Source organism: Pleurodeles waltl, chromosome 4_1 (genome assembly GCF_031143425.1).
Source record: "Pleurodeles waltl isolate 20211129_DDA chromosome 4_1, aPleWal1.hap1.20221129, whole genome shotgun sequence".
Lineage (NCBI taxonomy): Eukaryota > Metazoa > Chordata > Amphibia > Caudata > Salamandridae > Pleurodeles > Pleurodeles waltl.
In genome coordinates, this window is record NC_090442.1 from 372,531,096 (window position 1) to 372,545,423 (window position 14,328).

General features: G+C 44.2%; 1 protein-coding gene across 4 annotated transcripts in view; it reads right to left on the bottom strand.

Moving 5' to 3' along the window:
- The window catches only part of ABCC9 (ATP binding cassette subfamily C member 9), an 843,291-nt gene that overhangs the window by 513,222 nt on the left and 315,741 nt on the right, over window positions 1-14,328 (bottom strand). For all 4 annotated transcript variants that reach the window (XM_069228541.1, XM_069228540.1, XM_069228543.1 and 1 more), the window contains one exon: window positions 7,270-7,407. In XM_069228541.1, coding sequence (XP_069084642.1) covers window positions 7,270-7,407 — 138 coding nt within the window. The remainder of the gene's footprint in view (window positions 1-7,269; window positions 7,408-14,328) is intronic.

Genomic DNA, 14,328 nt, shown 5'->3' on the forward strand with positions numbered 1-14,328 from the left:
TGGGCGGAAGGTGCATGTCCAGTGAAAGAATGGCATAGTGTCCTGGGCGGTGACAGGATCAACATTTTTTGTCATGAGAATGAGGACAAGGTTACAGCTTTCCAGTTGCTGTCAGTGTTAAGAATGGCAGGGAAGAGAGTGGGCCGGGATTCAACTGAGTTTGTCACTCACTCATTTTGGATAGGCAGCAACTGCAGCTGCCTCTTAAGGTTGGAGTTGTGCACAAATTGGGTGTAAAGGTAAATGAAGATCACTCTGTTGTGAACAATCTGTGTGGAAATTAGATGTATGAGACAGGGACAGAGACTGGGATGTTTGGGGTATGGTAGGTTTCCTCTAACTGTTTTTCCTTTCTTGTCGGGTGCGTGGATTGCCCTGCGAGACAAAAGGTGATCACATGGCTGGTGGGGCATTCATTCATCCCATCCATTGAGTGGCGAAATATGCCAGACAGCAGATTTTTAGACGGAGCCTGGGATTGCCTTGCAGCAGGCATGAGGTTTTCTGGTGGGGAAAGAGTGGGAAGAGGTAGGGAAATTTGCTGTCTTTTTTGGCTACTGTGATTTCAGGGAGGGGATGCCAGGACATGCTGGTGCTTCATTTGGGGGAGAATTACTTTCTGCAGCTTTTGGGGCTCACCCTACTGCAACACATGCAGAGATTTGTTGCTTATTCAGCAGAAATAATCTGGGACTACACTGATCTGGACCGAGTTTGTTCTTCGCAGGGAATGGAGGGATGTGCCGAAGCACAGGGCAATTGAGAGGGTACAGAGGAGGCGGAATCAGGCTTTGCAGGTTTTTGCTGGGGTCATGGTATCAGGGTTTTGGTATACAGGAGTATTAAGGAAGAGGATGTGAATGCATTTTGGGATGATTGGTTCATTCCTCCAAGATGGGAAATGCCTATTATATGCTGGAGTTGCGAGATTTGCTGGGGTCGCTGTGGCATGAGAGAGTGTGGGGCAGGGAAAATAAATGAGTTGTGTTGCAATGGGTTCGCTGGTGGAGCAGTAAAACATCTGCCGGGGTTTTACTGGATGGCAGTAGTAGGGGATGGAGAGTCAGCTGCGGGCCCATCCACACCTTAGGAGGACAGACAAATAGGGAGTATGGGGAGGAAGGATGACAAGGTGGGGGATGCATGGGACAGAGTGAGGGATCGGCAAGGAAGGATGCTATGCTTGGATGGAAGAACCGAGTTTGGGTTGTGTTGGAAGGGGGATCATAAGGGGAATGATGGCAAGGTGCTTTAAACAAACAGGAACATGTTAAGTTGTGTTTAATAAAGTTATTGTGTTGTAATGTTAACTAAGGTTACAGTTTGCTAACTGAAACAGTGGAAGTGCAATCCTGTCCTAGTAAAGGGCCTTTTACACTACAATGGACTGTGGTGTGCTTTGTTAGCAAAGCTTTTTAATGTTGGATCCATCATTCTGAATGTTATATGTGCATTATTTTGCAGAATTGAAGGTGACATTTCACTTCACTCAGCTTGACCTAAGTGAGGCCTGCAAGGCTCTGTTTTCTGAGTGCAGAAATTGTTTATGAATTCTTGTTAACATTAACTTTTCTTTCAGATTTCTCTCCCTTGAAATTCTAGCTTGATAATAGATGCCTTTTTGTTTTAAACATAGTGAGCCTGAGAAAGTAACCTTGAGCCCAGTACATTTGGGAACTGTGGAACAAATCTATGGATACATTTGTTTCAAACCACAAAGAGGAGCTAAGATGGATGCCGTATTCAAGTTGGTAAAAGGAATCTTCACTGATGTTGCAGTTCCATGTCCCAATACGGGCTGTGATTGAACAACTACACCTTCGGAATAATGTGGAGTGATGGATGAGCGAATCATCTTGCACTATGGACTTTAATATATTGTTCCCCAGAGTTCCCCACTTTTCTCCTCTGGCTGGATCGTCTTGGACTCTAGAGGTACCATCCTCTCTATGCTTATCCATCTTTTTTAAATGCTTTGCTGAGACTTAGAAGTGTTTCCCCTGACCCAAGAAGAAGAATCTTGACCAACTTCTGACATGCTGATGCTTTCCATCGTTACCTACTTTTTGCCTACTTTGGTTATCTTTTGCCCCAGATATCATCTTTTTCAAATTCTTTTTGTTCTTTTCTTTTCACTTTTTTTCGGACATGTGTTTAGCCCAGCACATGTTAACTTTTGAAGTGCTAATCTCTAGGGATTTCCCTTGCACTAGCTAGCTAAACATAGATGTATTTTGAACTGTCTTAATGCTTAAAAGAACTGAACACCACTTGTTTTCTGCATATTAGATTACCCTGCTGATGTATTGAATTGCTTTTGTCAAATGTATGCATTCCATTGCAGCGCATGCCATTACCACTTGTGCGTACAACACAAATGCAATTACCACGCGCAACCTTTACTACACATTTTTTTACAATAAATATGCCTTTACCATGCATGCCTTTAAAATTTATTTCATTGTAAAAGCATGAATGTTAAAGGCATGTGCTTTGTAAAGGTTTTCCCTGACCCCTGCCCTTAGTCCTAAGAGTGGTCCCCGGCTCAACCCTCTCTGCCCCCCAGCCCTTGTAAAAAATACCCATCTCCTGTCCTGAGCCCTAAAACAAGACACCTATGCCCCCCCTTAACCACAGCCCTTCTAAAAAATACCCAACACCTGCCCTAGGCCCTAAAACTGGAACCCAGTGCGACAACCCCTGGCCTCAAGCCCCTGTAAAAAATACCCATCCCCTGCCCTTATCCCTAAAACTGTACCCTCTGCCCCAGCCCCAAGCCCTAGAGCCGTACCTCCACCCTAAAACCATACTCCCAAGCCCTAAAACCGTACCTCCATCCCAAGCCCTAAAGCCTTACCCCCACCCCAAACCCTAAAACCATACCCCCACCCTAAGCCCTAAAGCCATCCCCCCTATACCTCACTTACCACACAAACGAGCCAGCTCTTCTCAGGCACCCCACAGGTCGTAAATAGGAAACAGATGGGTCTCTTGGTTCCCTCTAATGACACCTATTTCCTTTACCATGCCGTTGCCTTTACCTTGCATATGCCCTTACCACCAGTACCACGCATATGCCCTTACCATTCATACCTTTACAAGTTAATTTTTTGTAAAGGCATGCATGGTAAAGGCATATGCATTGTAAAAATGGTAAAGGCTATGCATGGTAATGGGGTATGCATTGTAACATATGTGTGGTAAGGGCTGTGCATGGTAACAGCCACGTTCTACTGTAATGGCTGTTTCCCATTCCTTTTAACCTTTTCCATCGCCTTGGTCAACCAATGGTGATTCTGTAGCTTTTTAACTTTGTTTTGAGAATTGTCTGCATAACTTTGAGTCTGAGCTTATAATAAAACCCTTAACTTCATTGCAGACTGGTGTTTTCCTTGTATAATCCATATGATCATACTGTTGTAAATTGATTTGTTATGAAATGTTGCTGCCTTATGTCTCCACTCCCCTATCCTTGGTGAAAAGATTTATTGATCTCATTTAAAGCATAATCCTGAGTAGGAAAATGCTTTGTCAGATTCATATTAGACAGCTATACCCTCACATCATACCTACATAGAGGTCCTTCAGGGAAAGCACAGGCTTTGACTTCTTTTTTCTCTCTCATTGCCTTTTGCAGTTTAACTGTTAACTTGTATTACCTCAGATAAAACTTGTTTGATACACTAAAGAGTTGCTTCTTTTGCTCGTTGTAGTTACTTGATGCACATAGTGTTAAAAACTGGGTTTCTATTTGGCACAGGTATGCACCCTGCCCAAGTAGGGGCCACAATTTCAGTCAGGGTGAGTCACACAATACAACCTAAATTATCCTGTGCTCACCCTCCCGCAGCTTGGCACAGAGCAGGCACACTTAATTTAGCAGGCAATGTGTAAAGTATTTGTGCAATAACTCATACAGTAACACAGCGAAAACACTGCAAAAGGTACTCCACACCAGTTTAGATAAATAGATAATATTTATCTGAGAAAAATAAGACCAAAATGACCAGAATCCAATATGCACACATCAAGATATCACTTTTTAGAAGTTTACGTAAGTCTTAGTCTATAGGAATCAATGGGTGTATCTTTTTAACACAACGTTCTTGGGATGTGCCAAATACGATGAAGCAGAGGGCCGCAGAGGAGGTGATGCATCGAAAAGTAAAGCAATGTGTCTATTTTTTCGGCACAGCTGAGTTAATGCATGGAAAATCTAAAATGCGCTGCAATGATAGAACAGGCACTGCAGCGATTCGGAAGGTGCTGCGCGATTACTCAGCCGCGAGACAGGCACTGCATCAATTCTGCAGGCAATGTGTTGATTTTTGAGAGTGTTCCATCGTTTTTTCTGGCATAGTGGATTTACTCCCTCTGGTGAAGTCTTTGATGGCCTGAGACTTCTTAACAGAAGGCAAGTTTCGTCCAAGCCCTTAGAGATCACTTGTGGGGGAAGGCAAAGTCCTTCTAGCAGAGTCAGGGAGCAGCAGGCAACAGGGCAGTAAGCAGGAGAGCAGTACTTCAAGAAGAACAGTCCAGATGAGTCCTTTGAGCAGCATAACAGTCCTTCTGACAAAGTTCAGTTGTAGTTCGGAAGTGTCTGATTTGAAGGGGTCACAGATCCAATACATATACCCAAATATGCCTTTGAAATAGGGGAAACTTCAAAGAGTGGTTTTGAAGTGCACCAGTTCCACTTTCTACCCGGTCATGTGTGCCAGAGATCTGTGGAAGGTTATCAGTGAGGTCAGGCCACTTTGAAGTGTAAGTGAGAGCCTCTCCACCCTTCCTGCTCAGGAAGACCCATCAGTATGCAGATGCAGCAGAGTGTCCTGTGTTTTTTGGCTGTCTGGGTGGAATGCACAAGGGGAGCTGTCAACCAGCATAGACCAGATGTGGATTGAAGACAGGCTGTAAGGCACAGAGAACAGCAAGTGCAGAGAAATGCCTATTTTCTAAAAGTTGCACTCTAAAATAGTAATGGTAAATCCAACTCCACCAGTAAGCAGGATTTCCCACTATCATTCCAACCATACCAAACATTGCAATGCCACTCCTCTCAGATCAGAAATTACCACTTAAAGGAATTCCCAATGCTGGCCTATGAGAGGAGCAGGCTTCACAGTAGTGAAAACTACTTTGGGTGTTTTTCACTACTAGGACATGTCCTTCCTTTCACTTAGAGAGCACCCTGCCCTGTGGGCTACTTAAGATCTACAGTAATGGTGACTTATATGTAATAAAAAAGGAGTTTAAGGCTTGGCAAGTCGTTTTAGATGCCAAATCGAAGTGGCAGTGAAACTGCACACACAGGCCTGGCAAAGGAAGGCCTGAGACATGGTTAAGGGGATGCTTCTGTGGGTCACACAATTAGTATTGCAGGCCCAATAGTTATATTTAATTTACAGGCCCTGGACACATGTTGTGCACTTCACTAGGGACTTACAAGTAAATTAAATATGCCAATTGCGTATGAACCAATGTTACCATGTTTTAGGGAGAGAGCACATGCACTTTAAAACTGGTTGGCAGTGGGAAAGTGCCCATTGTCCTAAAGCCAACAAACATGAGGTCAGAAAAAGAGGAGCAGGAATGCAAAAAGTTTAGGGTGACACTTCAGAGAGAGCCATTTTCGAACACATGGCTGCTATTATGTACCATGCATAAAGTGACCCAACTTGCAATACATTAGGGACAATGGTTTGTACAACAGAACTCAACCCCCTACACATTTATTTGAAGAACCTGTCAAGGAGATAATGTCAGCTATACCTCAAAGTAAGGATCTTGGGGAACACCTTTACTCATCTCTTTTGCTAGCACAGACTTGTAACATCTAGAAATGTGTTTACCTTTCTGCAGGCACTGCAGCTAAGCTTAGCCAGAATGTATTTCATATCCCAAGACTGTTTGTTGGGCATCATGCAATAGGAATTAAACTTCACCACTTTGATTTTTAGCACAGGGTCCCTTTAACTATAGTCTTCGGCCTTCCCAGGTCATGACAACGTAATCCTCGAGTATCCCAGAAACTTGTTATGGCAAAATAAGTCTAGAACAGAAAATGACTTCGTAAAAATGATTTTATTTAAGGACTATAATTCTTATAATAGTGTGCAAAGGCTAGCTCATATTATATACTCGAATGCTTGTTCCTATTTGGAGAACATGGGTGAAGATGTTTTCCCTTCCAGCTAAGCACTCACTACTGAATAAATGTATAAGATTGATATAATTGTTGTGAAAATCATTCATTGTTGGTAATGGTGTACGTTGTTGATGCTCTGGCTACCCCGATGTGTATATGTAATGTGGTTTATTTTATTGCGCTGTCTACAGTCATATCTATGAGCAAAGCAAAATAGTACACATTACATTTCAGTTGATAACACAAAGCAATACTTATCAATATTTACAATGTCATAGTGCTGTTGGTATATAAAATACTTTTATATTTTTCAAAAGCAAGCTTCCAAAGTGGTTGTTCATATAAATGCATTTCTAAAAATATTCAAGGTATTTCTCTTGCAGCATACAGTCACTAAAATGTACCCTGGCACCTTATTACGAAATCCCAAATTTCTGTCAGCTAGAGTAATGCCTGGGAGAGTTATCAAAAACTTAAATTTATGGATAGCAAATGGATTTTTCTTTCAAGCTTTGATTTTTGACTTAATTGGACAATTAACACAGGGCATTATGTAACAATGCTTTTCACTCGAGACACACAATTAGTAAAACCCAGTGATGCATCTGAAACATAGCACTCAAACTGAGACCCGTCACGTTTCTCGAATTGAGAAGGGATTTCAACATGAGAGCAAAATGTCAACAACCGAGGACTTTCATGAAATGCTTATTGGTCACTCAAGCCCTATCAGATCAAACGTTTCATCCTTTGAATGGCAAATATTACAGGCAGGCTGTTAGATAGGCGCAGTGGAGTTGCAAATGAAAATCAGACTCCACCCACATGAGGGGTAAAACGAGATGAGTGCTCAGTTTAACAGCTCCCCAGAGTCACATCTGCCTCAAGCGCCAGTGTAATGCATGGCAGTAATGGTTGTGCTCGGTACCCTTCCCTATCAGTCCCCTCTTTGGAGCAGCTCTAGGACAAATGGGTCTCGTTGTTTTCACAGCAAAATAGGCTTTTACATGTGGATTTATGGGAATTTTTCTGTCGAATATTTTATTCTTGTTAACACATTTCATCTGCAAACAGTAAATCTTCACATTCTCCTTTACAAATGCTCGTTTCTGGTATCTTACCCAGTCTGCATGAGGCAGATATTGTAACTTATGTGTCACCAGAACAACTGTCCTCTTGTCATCTTGGAGAAACTTTAAGATTCCTTCCTGCATCAGATGGTCACTCAGGTGAATATCAAGTGCAGAGAAAGGGTCATCCTGAGGCAGAAGGAAAAATATGTCAATGTCATTTGGCCATGACTTCCGAATCAAAAGTATCACGGTATGATGATTACACTAATTCAAGATTTGAATATAAACTGCATTGAATGTATTCCTTTACTGATGGTTCTGCAATTGGCATAGACTCCATTTTATCTTTGACAATAGCAGGACAAACGACTACTTTCTAATGAAATTAATGCAGCAAAATAGTTTGTGGATATTTATGATAAATTACTTGATTCATTCTATAAACCTAAAAGATGTGGCAGAACCATGCATAGATTGTGAGCTGTGAGGTTAGGAGAGTAGAGACAAATTCATATAAAGCCTCACCCCCTCAATGTTACAAGCAATTAAAAGAATGATTGTAAAAGATCCACAATTCTAGTCCACACGTGCAGACACGGATACAGTTCTTGCACATCCTCACCATGGCGTGTTGCAAAATGATGCCTTCGCAGAATGTGTTGAGTCCCCCTCCCCCAGGTTTCCATATTTCGCAGATATTCTCTGGCCTTGGGCAGAATGGGGGACCTCTTCAGGGCTGGGGGTACCTTTTACCGCAGAGGAGGTACAGAGGCCTGCTTCTCTTTCGGTCTGCCCCCTAGATAGATAAACATTCTCGACTGCAGTCTTCATGGTGCATGTTTGCTACACTCCACCAGTTGCACGTAGATATTTTACCAAAAAAGATTATGCTAAATATCTTATTTATTTTTTACAGATTACCAGGACAGCTAAATCCAAATATCCTAAAACACACAGACATAATAAAATCTCAGTCCAGAAAAGGGTGAAGAGTGTTGGTGATCTGAGCATGGTCCATTTCACGCTTGAGAAAATATGCATAAAAATACTGCACTACAGATTGCTGATGACAGACTCGGAGGTCTTTAAACGCTGATGGTTACTGCCCATTCCCTAGTCTTCCTCAGTAACATTTCTAGTAAACATTCACTCCTGTGCTTTGGAGCTATGTCTTTTCTGGTGGGCATTCATGGAACCGGGACAGATAGGACTGTTTATGTCAAACTATATTTTAGCAGAGTGAGTTAAACACTGAAATGTATAACCTGGATGTTTGTTTGCAATTGCATCTATCAGCATTTAGCTGACACCTCTTTACTGCCATGGTTATCCTATACAGTTCTGCTATATTATTTGAGTGAGAAGTTGTCCTTTCAACAGCTCGCAATCTTGTTTTAGATGCAAATTTGACCTCTATGTTGCGGGCCCTAGCCAGCTTGCAAGAGGGGCAGTGTAAACTGACATTTATATCTAGGGTCAAGTTACATAGAAATAATGCAACGCAACACAGCAAGTAAAGCTGCTGTGCTGAGTTGCGTGAAAGGGAGAGAGCAGAACAGCACCATATGTACTATGATGAAGCACTTTTCTGCTCTTGGCTGCCATGTGCCAAAGCACACCTTTGTGCCATAGTGCAAGGTTGCTTTCTGTTGCAAGCAACATAGGTTTTGTTCTGAAAGAAGTTCCTTCTGGAACAAAAAACTATGTTTTAAAGTGTGTCCCACTTTGCATATGTGCTGTTCGTTATGCAGGCGTTGAGGAGATGCTGGTATTTAGGGCAACTCCATGTCTACAAATCATTGTAGATAGAGATGTGTGTCAAAGCCCATCGATGGTTGCATGGGACCAGCCATGCACCATCCATGGAATGCTCCCTTGATGCAAAGTAACACAAGGCAGTACATTGCACAGCTTTGCGCTACTTTGGATTCATTCCAATGCAAATCCCAATCTGTGCTGGATCGCTAATCCCACTACAACACTTTGTATCAGGTTTGTATTAAAGGAGCAATGGAAGCGTGGCACAGAGTGTTTGTAAAACTGGGCCCTAGTTTGTTCACATCCATACTCTGCAATTCTGGACATTTATCATCGGCAAAGTGTGCATGTAAAACTACTTTGCAATCTTCTCCATTACTTCAGGTTCATATTCACTGACAGAGTGGTGGCTTATGTTTGGCTCAGGGACTGGATGATGGCATGTAGGTTGAACTTCAGTTTTTTTCTGCACTGTAACACACAACCCAGTGAATTAAAATGTCTTAGTACCTGGAAAAGAAATGTGGATATGGGGTAATTTTCCAGCCAATTCAGGAGCGATTGCTGAGTGCCCAGATTCCTTGTTTGTCATTTCTGCTAGACCTGCTCTTCCTTGTCTGCATCATTACAAGACTCCTCACCCATTACTGCTGGCGTTGATACTTCAAGAGAATGTTGAGATGCCTGCTGCCTTTACAGAACCCAGTAAGGTGGATAATGATTTTGCACCATCTGGAATTCTGAAACCCTTCTCTCAGTTAACGACTGGAACAATGAAGTTGGGTGTTGAATTAATGTTATCTAACCCTTTTGCCAAGGAACTGTTCATAATGTATGATTTTAGTCATTTCTTTCCTTGTCTTCTAATAAGCAGTGCTTCAGTTTTCTATCCCACATCTACAAGAAAGACTTTATGCATAAGAATTTGAATGCGCATTTTGGAGGTAGTTTGCCACAATGTCATTACTTACCGGTAATCTTCATTACCCCGATTAAGGTCTTTCTTGTCCCAGTCATTACCTTATTGAGGCCGTCCTACCGCCCAAGAGGCTCCTAACACACTAGTCTGTTTTTTCTGTTTTCTTATAAAAGGGGTAATGAAGATTATCGGTAAGCAATAACACATTACCCACTCATGGGACCTCCTCACCCCAGTCATTACCATATTGAGGACTTCCCAAGCCCTAACACAAGAATGACGCTTGGCACGGAAAACTCATGAACAATTCAAGTTTTTATTAAATGAAGCTCAAGACACAGCTGCCTTTATAACACAGACAGTAAAATTATCCATTGAAGCATGCAACACATCTAGCCAATAATGCTTGATAGAAGTGTGATGTTAGTCCTGGCAACCTTAGCGTGGTTTCCCCTGTCTTTTTGCCTCTGCTTCCTGTATTTTTGACTGTGTGCTGGGCTTCATTTTTGCTGGTTTTGGTACTCTGGGCACTTTACCACTGCTAACCAGTGCTAAAGTGCAAGTGCTCTCTGTGTAAACTGTATTTGTTAGTGGCTTTTCCCTGTTTGGCATATTTGATTTAATGGTAAGTTCCGAGTAAAGTGCACCAGAGGTGCCCAGGACCTGCAAACCAAATGCTACTAGTGGGCTGCATCACTGATTGTGCCACTCACATGAGTAGCCCTGTAAACATGTCTCAGACCTACCACTGCAGTGTCTGTGTGAGCAGTCTTGCACAGCCAATTCGACCTACCTGGTGAGTGTACCGGCCTGCCTGGCCCAAAGCTTCCCTTTTACTACATGTAAGTCACCCATAAGGTAGGCACTAGGTAGCCCCATGGGCAAGGTGTAGTGTATTTAAGAGGTAGAACATGTGCTGGTGTGTTTTAGATGCCCTGATAGTGAAATACTGCCAAATTCGTTTTTCACTATTGCAAGGCCTATCTCTCCCATAGGTTAACATGAGAACAGCCTTTAAACATCTTTTAAGTACAGTTTCCAATTGGGAGCAGCTAGAGATATGGAGTTTGGGGGTCTCTGAACTCACAATTTAAAAATACACCTTTTGGTAAAGTTGGTTTTTAGATTGTCAGTTTGAAAATGCCACATTTAGAAAGAGGGCATTTTCTTACTTAACCATTCTGTGCCTCTGCCTGCTTGTGAAATCTAAGGGGGTCATTCCGACTTTGGCGGGCAGCGGAGGCCGCCCGCCAAAGTAACCCCGTCGGAAGACCGCTCCGCGGTCAACAGACCGCGACGGTCATTCCGACTTTCCCGCTGGGCCGGCAGGCGACCGCCAGAAGGCCGCCCGCCGGCCCAGATGGAAAGCCCCTTCAACAATGAAGCCGGCTCCGAATGGAGCCGGCGGAGTTGAAGGGGTGCGACGGGTGCAGTGGCACCCGTCGCGATTTTCAGTGTCTGCAAGGCAGACACTGAAAATCTTAATGGGGCCCTGTTAGGGGGCCCCTGCACTGCCCATGCCAATGGCATGGGCAGTGCAGGGGCCCCCAGGGGCCCCACAACACCCGTTCCCGCCATCCTGTTCCTGGCGGTAATAACCGCCAGGAACAGGATGGCGGGAAGGGGGTCGGAATCCCCATGGCGGCGCTGCTTGATTCCCTTGGGCAGGGGTAAACCGGCGGGAAACCGCCGGTTGCCCTTTTCTGACCGCGGCTTTACCGCCGCGGTCAGAATTGCCCATGTAGCACCGCCAGCCTGTTGGCGGTGCTACCTCCGGCCTCCACCCTGGCGGTCATAGATGAGGCCCTAAGTCTGGGTCAGACTGACAGTTGGGCTGTTTTTGAATTCCCTCTAGACAGTGACACAAAGGGAGCTGATGTGTGGCTTGCATATCCTGATGAGTCTCCTGGGCTAGAGTGGGGAGGCAGGAGCTGACATCTGCACCTGAAAGGGCTGTGCCTGTCCTCACACAATGCAGTCTCCAACCCCCTGGTGTGTGTCTGGGGCCAGGCCTGGGCAAGGCAGGAACTTGTGAACAACAGAGACTTCCCTTTGAAGTTTGCCTACTTCAGAGGTAGAAATGAGCATAGGTAGTGGACCGCAAACACCAGTTTAGTTGTCGATCAAGAGGAACCTCTGCCAAGGAGAAGAGCTGAAGAGCTTGAGGAAGAGCACTGCCCCTTTGCCTGTGAGTGTGCTTTGCTGGGTTGGCCTGCAGTTGCTGCTTATACCTTAGAGAGGAAAAAGACTTGACTTTGCTGTGTTTTCCTGCTTGTGGAGTGTCTCCAAGGGCTTGAACTGAGTTTGCCCCCTGTTTTTAAGTCTCAGGGCCGTCAAAGACTTCCTCTGCCAGCAAATGGACTCTCTTGCTGAGACTCCTATCCTGCAATTGTTGCTCTATCCAGTCCCTGGGCCCTTGAAAGGAGAAGTTGGTGGAACCAAGGCTGAAATCAACGGAACAGAGCCGAGAGAGAGAAAAATTGATGCAGCACCTGCCTCACGGCTGAAAATTGATGCACCACCAGCATCGCTGCTGGAAAAACACCCACTTGCAGCTGCTGAAATCGACGATTCACCCACGAAGCGTGGCTCTTTGCCATCATAATTTCGCACGCATCATTGTTGAGCGTCAAAACCACAGTGAACCTGCATGGACCCAAGGTTTCTTGTCCCGAAATTGATGCATTGCCCTTCTGCGAGAGAGAAAAACAATGCATCGCCTACCCGACCGGAGAAAAATCGACACACGGCCTCAATTGCGAGTCAGGAATCTATGCATCGCTTGCTTTTCTGACGCATGCATGCTCATCCGTCCGGCTTTATTTTTGACACAAACCAGGTACTTTGTGTTAAAATAACACATCCTTTAATTTCTATTGATTAAGACTCTTTTTAAGCTAAAAATTCATATATTTGCTTGTGTATGTTGCATTTTTGTTATCGTGGTCCTATTTGATTTAGATAAATATTGGCTATTTTTCTAACCTGGTGTTAATCGCTTTTGTGGTATTTTCACTGTATTACTGTGTGTGTTGGTGCAAAGACTTCACACATTGCCGCTGAGATAAGCCGAACTGCTTGTGCCAAGCTACCAAGGGGGTGAGCAGGGGTTACCATATGTGTGTATCTCCCTTACCCTGACTAGGGTGAGGGTCCCTACTTGAAAAGGGTGCAAACTGACTGCCAACCAGAGACCCCATTTCTAACATGTGATATGACTGCCAGGTAGCAGCCCTATACATTTCCAGGATAGAAAAACCCACAGCCGCAGCCCAGGAAGTGGACACAGACCTAGTGGAAATGCTCTGAACTTGATCCGGAGGATCCAGCTCCATAGACGGATTGACAAACTGATATGTACACCCACCTACTGATAGTGGAAGTAGACACCTTCTTCCCTTTAGCTACCCAATCAGACGACACAAACAGAGCAGTGGAAAGGAAAAGCCCTGAGTGCATTGTAGATAAATCCGAAGAGCCCCTAGAACATCCAAGACAGAAGGAACTTGAGCATCCTCCTCCCCAGGTAAATCAGGAATAACAACCTCCTGCTGCAAATGGAATTTAGAAGAAAACCTTTCAGAGAAAAGCCGGATCCAACCACAGAATCACCCTATATGGCAAAAATTGTAAATAGTGATAGGAAACCAATAAAAGTCCCAATTCCCCCAACTGGCAGGCTAAAGTGAAGGCTAACGAAAAGGCCAACTTTGCAGATAACCACTCCAAATCAGCCTTCATTAAAGGCTCAAAATGGGACAATTTGGAGACTCTGCAGGGCAGTCATCAAATCCCAGGAAGGAACCATCACTGCAGACATTGGTCAGCAGAGTCTAAAATTCCACAACAACCAAACCATCAAAGGAGTAATACCATCAGGGCATCCCCCGACCCCCTACAGAACCAGATAGCAGCCCATTTAGCAGCCAGAGCAGAGGTGGCAAGATTATTCTAAAACCTTCCACTAAGGAATTCAAGAATATTTACCAGTTCCCCAGCAACCGGATCCCACCCATGAGAGGTACACTATGTGATAAAAGAGCCTCAGTGCTTATTGTAAGACTTAAGTGTTGAATCCCTGCTGGACTGTCACCAGAGAAGAACATCCCAAAGACTGCAAAGTAAAGCTTTCAAGCCAAGCCGTCAGTTTCAGTTGACAGACAAAGGGCACGGACACGACTGGGAACTGAAGTGGGGATGGGTTCACTGGTAACCAAATAAACCTGCCCTGGGACAACCAAAGCAAAAGAAGGTGACAAGGCCAAAAAGGGACAACGAGCATCACAGACACCCTCTCCAACCGAATCTTCTGAAGCACCCTTAGGAGGAGCGGAATTGGAGGGAAGGCATACAGCAGACCAAAGGGCCAATAAATCGAAAGGGCATTCACCACCTATGCCTGAGGACAAACCACCTCCCACAGAACCATG